Source organism: Cebus imitator, unplaced genomic scaffold, assembly GCF_001604975.1.
Source record: "Cebus imitator isolate Cc_AM_T3 unplaced genomic scaffold, Cebus_imitator-1.0 Scaffold739, whole genome shotgun sequence".
Lineage (NCBI taxonomy): Eukaryota > Metazoa > Chordata > Mammalia > Primates > Cebidae > Cebus > Cebus imitator.
This window is the reverse complement of record NW_016108054.1, coordinates 534819-543041: the sequence shown is the minus strand read 5'-3', so window position 1 is coordinate 543041 and position 8223 is coordinate 534819. Positions and strand designations below refer to the sequence as shown.

The window sequence follows — 8223 nt, the reverse complement described above, 5'->3', positions numbered from 1 at the left end:
AAAAGAGTATATAAAAAGATCACTAGCTGTCTGTTTTGGCTTAATTGAAGTGCATTCAGAACTATGGCTAATTGTTGTTGGTTTTTTTTTTTTTTCATCTTTTGGTGGGATCACAATACTGTCTGTTTACCACAAAGTAATTTTGTGTAATAAGCACAGATTGCTGTGTTAAAAATATTCTGCATTCCTTCTCATCTGGTTTTATATAATAAAATATTTTGTTACAAATTCTAATGTGCAACCCTTTTGGAATTATTCTAAGTGTGAAATCTGGAACAGAATTCACAGGATGCACATTTTATATAAAGGTGATAACGGAGAGCTACTTTTTTCTTTTTAAGTAGTCAGGCAATATTTCATAAATGTTGACTTCTCCCCTCAGCATCTTCTCTCCCTATCCCCAAACAAATGTGCGCACACCACACTCACACACACACACACACACACACACACACACACACACGGAACACCTTGTAATATGAAATCATTGACTCCTGTTCAGTTGCTTTCTCAAATGTAAGAGTGAAGCCATTATTTTAGCTTTGTAAATATATACAGACAGATGCTATTCTGGTTTGTGGCTATGCTTCCTTGAGGTCAGCCTGGATGCTGCTACTTAGATCATTCTATTTTGCCTGTGCAGGATTTTAAAAAAATTGGATTCTCCTACCAAGTATGTGGTGTAAGTTTATCTTGGAAAGCTCAGGTTTAAGTTGTCCTTTAAGATATCAGTTTAACTGTACTAGTGCCTTACGAGTTGATAGTTTTGCTGGAATGCAGACGATACTATATTTACCATATAATATATTATCAGCTCTCCTATATCTCAGTCAATTTACATAGTTTAAAATAGAACATCTTATTAAAAACATCTAGATATACACAGATTAGGAAACGCTTACAACATACAAATACACAAACTAGAAATAAATCTTTAGCATACTGGTATATACAACGGTGTGATACAATAAATAATTTCAGTCATGCTCTATCTACACATCATATTGCTTAAAAGAAGAGTAGATTTGGAGGGCAGTGGTATGATGAAGGACTTAGGGGCTCTCTACATTTAAATTTGTGCAAATTAAAACAGGATTTGAAGTACCACTGAATTGTGTTAGGAATGCATGGCTGGAGAAATGAAAGGACCCATATTACTGAGGTATTTACAGATACTGGCTAAAGAGCACTATATGGGCAAATGCAGAAAGGCTTCTTCTTTCCTTTACTTCTTGACGGCCAGCATGGCATCAACTTCCTCCTCTACCTGCAGGGTGTGCCACTGGGCAATAGGTCGCCTGGGGTTGGCCAGCATGTCTGACCAGTGTCGCAGCTCCGCGCCGGTGCTGTTGTAGCCCACAAAGACTTTGCCGATGGCATCGTTCTTGCCAATCTTGTCATAGTCCAAAACAGTTACCACCACCTGCACTTTCTGAAGGGAGACACAAAATGAATATGAATTATCTAGCTCTAGGGATAAGACCCAACTAGAAAGCTTCCTTGAGATCTAAGGAATTGGAAATAAAAGAATCAATCTCCAGCCACTAGGATGAGGATGAAAATGGCTTGAATGTAAAAGCTTGAGTCTAATCTTTCTTATTCCATTACTATATCATCATTGTCACCACCATCATCTTCATATTCAAACATTATTTTTTATTATATTTGCACTAAGTCTTTTACCTGAATGAACTGTTACTTCTCATAACAGATCCTATTAATATTGCCATTATACAGATAAAGATGGGTGAAGCTCTGAGAAGTTATATAACCTGCCTGAGGTTGTTTAAGGAATGAGCTGTTTGGTTTTCAGAGCCTATCCTGTAAACCTCTATGCCATGGAGTCTGTGTCAACTTGTGCTAACCTCTAAATTCATTTGCTTCAATAGCCTCATCAGTGAAAGCTCTGGCATTGGTGTTCAGGCCACTCTATTTGATTATAATTCCCATGGCGATATTTCTAGCAAACTGTTTTCAATGGTGGTGCTATGGTTAGGCGTGCCTCCTAAAGTTCATGTTTTGGAAGCTGAAGACTCAAGGAATAGTGATGAGAGGTGGTATCTTTTTTTTCTTTTTTTTTAAAGAAATCTTTTATTTTAGGTTCAGGGGTATATGTGAAAGTTTTTTACATAGGTGAACTTGTGTTACGGGCTTTGTTTTACAGATTATTTCATCACCCAGGTATTAAGTTCAATACTCAATAGTTATCTTTTCTGCTCCTCTCCTTCCTCCCACCTACAATATCATGTAGATCCCAGTGTCTGTTGTTCCCTTCTTTATGCTCATGAATTGTCATCATTTAGCTCCCACTTATAAATGAGAACATGTGGTAAAAAATAAATAAATAAATAATAATAATAATAATTCCCATGGCAACCATGTGCAATAATCTCATTTCAAGGGGGTGACAGCATGTTACAAAAAATTAATATCGAATTTCAAATAATCATGATTGTGAGCATAAAATGTGACAATACAGTGAAAGTCTTTAAAAAATAGTAATAAAGATATTTTTTTCTCATCCATGCATTCTCTCAGTAAACATTTACTGAGTAACTACTATGTATCTGGCATTGATATAAATGGAAATATCCTTTTAGGCTATACAGGATTTACTTCAGTGATTCCATCAGATTTTGAAAATTTGATAACTTCCTTTTCTGAATGATTGAACTGATGAAAGCAAATCTATACCATCATGTTATGAAAGATACACTTTTTAAAAGCATATTTCAGTTCTATTTCCTGAGTAACGAATTTACTTAGCAGACTATGTGATGATTTCAATCTAGCAACTGAGTGTAAAGATAAGAGTTTAAAATAAATGGAATATGCAAAGTTTATGGCCAGAGTTAAAGTAGCAGAAAAATATAAAAGCTAGGGCCAGATGAAGACACGGCCGAGTTATAGCCCTTTAGTGGACTTTATATGCTGAGACTGAATTATTATATTAATGAAATGAGAAATGTCATTCATATACAGCTTCAGAACAGAGAAAACAATCCCTTCTGAAAGTGGAATTTAGAATGTAAAATGCAACACAATGGCAATACAAGGACAATCTTCCCTTGTAGTGATTCCATTGTTAAAGGAATTAACTATCCAATGGGTAGTTTCTGGAATCAAGAAGAGGGATATATTGATTCTAAGAACTTGTCCTAAGCAAATTTATCAGGAAACAATCATTATAAATGTATCAGGGATACAGTATACAAAAAGGTAACAGAAGTTTTTAAAGTTTGATTCTTTCACTTAAGAATGCATTAATTAGTAGCACTCAAAACAAAATATCCTTGTGAAGCCTTTGGATTAATGTTTCCAGTTGCATATGTAGTTTATTTCTATATTTGGGGAGGAGGGGTTACATTTTCATGTGCATTTGGAAATTAGCATATTTTGCTTCTTTCATAATACATTTTATAGGGATCGAGAAAGACAGAGGACAGGCATATTGTTTTATTACTTCAGGATAAGGGAAACGTAAACCCCTATTTTAGCATGTAAAATACTTATATTTTCTAGAAAAAGGCGAAGACTATAAAAGTTGCCTCCTATTAAAAAAAAAAGGAAAAGAAAAATAATAAACTGACTCAAGGAGCAGAGAAAGAGGGATACAGACAAAGGAATGCTCATTATTTCCATGTCTAATGTATTCTATATTGGGCTCAGTTTCTGTCTGTTCTGACAAAATGTTATTGCCTCTAAAATGATGGCCAGAAACCTAACATGTGTCTTATTTTTTAATGTTTTTCACTTTCAATATATTTGCCTTTTCTGCAGCTTGTAGTTGAAAGGATTATTTATTTTAAAGTCATAGAATTGTAGCTCAATGGGAGTTTTCATCTCGATGCCTTGCTTTATATTATTTTGTGGAATTAAAAAAAAAATGCCAGGAGGTGTTAGTTTCCATAGGAATAAGGTCTTAGAACTCAAAAGAGTTCACTGAAGAAATATTACAAAATAAATTGTTGGAAAAAATTGATGTCTTAAAGGTTTGCAAGGGGGTCCAAAGTAGGGGGCCCACCGGTTCAGGCTAGTGAACAAATTATTGGGAGCAGGGAACCAGTGTCCTCTGCATTTACTTATACAATAGAGGTTAAAGTAAGTAAGTATGTATAATATGCCACCATGTGAAAATTTATATGATAAACATTGTATTTAAAACTATCAACCAATATGAAGATGGTGGAGTTATTGGTTATTCTGGATCATTTAAGACTGCCCTATATTACACAGTAGCTACTAGCCACATCTAGCTGTTTTAATTTCAATTTAAATACATGGAAGTTACATAATGTTCCTTGGTCACATTAGTGACTGAGGTACTCATTTGCCACCTGTGGCTACCATATTATTGGACAGTATGGACGACGGAGTATTTCAATCATCACAAAGTTCTATTGGACAGCACTAATTTATATATTGATTTAAACTTATTGTTAGATCCATTTTCTAATAACATGTTAACTTGAAAAAGAGAGGACATTAGCATGTGAATAATAGTAATAATAATGATGATGATAATAGGATCATTTACTGTGTATTCCTATGTATTGGGCACTGTCTCAAGTGCTTTTATATGCATAATCTCACTTTGACAAGGATTCTGTTATCATTCCTATTTTATATGTATATGTATTCCTATTAAAGAAATTCTAAGCCTGTTTGTTTTACATATAAAATTGAAATAATAACAATGGTACTTTTCTCATAAAGTTCTTCTAAGGATTAAATGAGATTATGTAAATAAAGTGGTTAACTTGGACCTAGGCACATTATATATACATATATATATGTATATGTATGTTTTGGATTAATGTTTCCATAAAGAAAGCTAATATAATAGCTATACTTATTTTATATATGTATATATTATATAGCTAAAGTTATATATAGAAAATATATCTTTTATATACAAAATGTATGTGTGTGTACATATATACACACAGGCATATATATTTTATATATGTAACATAAGTGTAGATATTATATTAGCTTTCTTCATGGAATAAAGCTGTGATTAATTCATAAGATACTGTCTTCCAAGAATAGATTAAAGGTAAATGAACACACAATTGGGCATATTCAGAGTGGTATTGCACTATTCACAACAGCCAAGATATGGAATTAACCTAGGTGTCCAACAACAGATGAATGGATAAATAAAATGTGGTACATATACACAATGGAATACTATTCAGCCATAAAAAAAGTATGAATCCTGTCATTTGTGGCAGTGGATGGAACTGGCAGGTATTATGTTAAGTGACATAAGCCAGGAACAGAAAATTAAATACTGTATGTTCTTACTCATGTGGAAGCTAACTATAAGTTGATATCGTAGAAGTAAAAGGTAGAACAAAGGATACTAAAGACTGGGAAAGGGAAGATGGAGATTTGTTTAAGGATACAAAATCACTGCTACATAGGAGAAATGAGTTCTAGAGTTCTGTACCATTATAGGATGGCCATAGTAACAATAACATATGATATAATTTCAAATGGCTACAAGTAGGATATTGAATGTTTCCAAGACAAACAAATGATAAATACTTGAGATGATAAATATGCTAATTACTCTTATTTGATAATACATTATATATATGAAAACATTACTATGCGCCCCGTGAATATGTACAACTATTATTTGGTAAATAAAATAAATAGAGAATATTTGTTATTCTGGACCTTTAGAAGGCCCTTTGTTGTAGGTTTGATGTCTGCTCTCCATTTCTCCTTCAAGTTATGAGCAAACTTTTATATCACTGAAAATATACACCTGTGCCAATTATTTAATAAAATGTAAAAAGAATGTTGCTTTATGCAGTTTGACTCTCTGATGCCCATTCAAGATTTGCAAGAAATGGCCCAAAATTATTGGATATAAACTTTGGATTCTTATAGGCTAACTATGGAGATGGGATGAGAAAATGTAAATATTTAAAAAAAAACCCTAAATGATAAGGTTGCATGTTATCACTGTGGCTGCACATAGCAATTTAATTTGAATATGTTAACCACAAGGACATTTAATAGAATACTTCCCATCATAAATATTGTCTGGCAAATTGAGGCTCCACTTTTACTAAAATAGCCATCCACTCCAATTCAGACACATGAAGCTGAATTTAAATAATTAAAAATGCAACTTGGCCCAATTTTTCTATTGTTAATCATCTTTTAATAAAGACTCAATATGCTGCATATTTAACATCAGCCAAAAATATTTCTCTTATCACTATTTTTTGCTCTGATGAGGAGACTGACTTATGGCCTAAGAGTAGATAGTGAAAGCTCATTTTTCTCTTGGCTTTTTAACTTTTGTAGATGCACTTTTGAGTTAGCAGAGTTGTTGTGTTGATTTTCTTTTTCCGACTTTATTTCTGCTCAATACAGTGCCAGCTGTTTTTGGCTGATGAGTCAGCACGTCCTGTGCTGTATATTTTATCCTATCCCTCTTGATGTAGGTCAGCCATCAAATGTGCACGGGAGAAAGAACGGCAGTTCTAATGAAGGCATGTGCACTGATAACTTACAAGACCTGTGTGTATAATTTATGTGGTCTGAAGGAATGAAATTGAGTGGGAAGACAAATTATGTTTGACATTACCTGGATTTGTTCAAAAGGTACTTCAAAGCTGAATGACTCATTGTAGTAGGGGTTAAGTGTGTTCTTTTTAATTGTTGTCTTTTTCTTCTTCAGCCTCTTGCCATTCTGCATCAGATGAATCTTCACATAAGGATCTGAATGAAAAACAGGAAACAAAAACTTTAGGAGATCAGAGACACATATTTTATATTATAATTTAGCTTATAAAAGAATTATTTCTCACAGGTAAATAATTATATAGCATGTATTTAGTATTTTTTAAATTCAATAATTTGTTATTGAAATAGTTTAAGGTACCTGTGGGGCATGCTTTTTGCCGTGACAGCTCAATATTTATAGTTTGATTTAGAAGATGAGAGTAGTGGTATGCTGGTAAACCAGCTCTTTGGGGGAAAAAAAGTATTAACATGTAGCATTTCCCTATGTCTATGGTATATATATACCCAACCAAGGCCAATGTCAAGCCACTAAGCTTAACAATTGGCCTAAAAAATTAACAGTTCGCTCTTGTGAGCTGGCAAAGGGCTTGCCTATAGCACAAGACTGTATGAGAATAAAACTCTTAACAGAGAGAGAACAAAGGAGCCATTTCATTTATTCATTTATTCATTTAATCAATATTAGTTGAGTGCCTATGATGTGATAGGCACAGTTAGGCCCTAGGAATATAGCTGCAACACAATAGACTATCCCTGTCTTCGAAGTGAAACTTCAGTCTGTGGGGGAAATAAACTAAGTTTGTATAGAAACAAAAGACATGAAATTACAAGTTGACAAGAGTGCACTGTAAGAAAAAAGCAGAATAGAGATAATGTAGGAAATACCAAGGATGGTATGGTTAGTAAAGTAGGAAGGCAATTTAGGTTTTAGATTGCTCTGGTAAGGCACCTGTGGAAGTAAAATTTAAACTGAGATGTGAAGGTTGAAGAGTGAGATGAGGCCAGCTGAGCCTGAATATTTCTAGGTAGCGAAGAACTTCAAGTGTTCGAGGAAAAGAGAAGAGATCGGTACACACACCAAAGTAATGGGAAAAGGAGCAGACAGATTCCCCTGGGCAGTTTCCCTAAAGCCTCATTAGGCAAAGATCAAGTAATAAGTCACTGGAGGGTCAAGACAATTCCCTTTTACAGCTCCCATTACTAATGGATGAATGTTGTACCTTCAGGTCACTAGAAACCAATGCTCACAGTTGAAGGAAAATCTCTACTGTTTTTCTTCAACATGTTTCCATTTCATATGTAATGCATGCTCATTATAGAAAAAATATCAGAAAGCAATGATGACCGAAAAGAAAAAAAAATTTTGAATCTAGGATTTTACTTCCCCAAAATAACTACTGCTAAACCTTTCAAATTTCTTTCCTTTCTTTTCAGTGTTCTTTCTCGGAACATGTAGAGCTGGGAGAAACTTTCCAGATGATCTAGTCTAATGCCCAACTATTTTTAGAAGAGAAAACTGCAGATGAGAAAAGGGTATTTTTATCTCCCTCTCCCTATCCCCAGTAGAACATAACTCCTAAGGGACAGACATTTTGTCTGTCATATTCACTATTTGAATTTGCTAAAACAGTGCCTGGCACATATTCAGTTTTTGTTGAGTAAGTGGAACTTATT

General features: G+C 34.0%; 1 protein-coding gene across 6 annotated transcripts in view; it reads right to left on the bottom strand.

Moving 5' to 3' along the window:
• Positions 1-95: 95 nt before the first annotated feature.
• The window catches only part of LOC108296779 (synaptotagmin-1), a 453515-nt gene continuing 445387 nt past the window's right edge, over positions 96-8223 (bottom strand). For all 6 annotated transcript variants that reach the window (XM_017519369.2, XM_017519371.2, XM_017519368.2 and 3 more), the window contains 2 exons: positions 6611-6744; positions 96-1432 (listed from right to left, as the gene is read on the bottom strand). In XM_017519369.2, coding sequence (XP_017374858.1) covers positions 1226-1432; positions 6611-6744 — 341 coding nt within the window. In that variant the 3' untranslated portion in view covers positions 96-1225. The remainder of the gene's footprint in view (positions 1433-6610; positions 6745-8223) is intronic.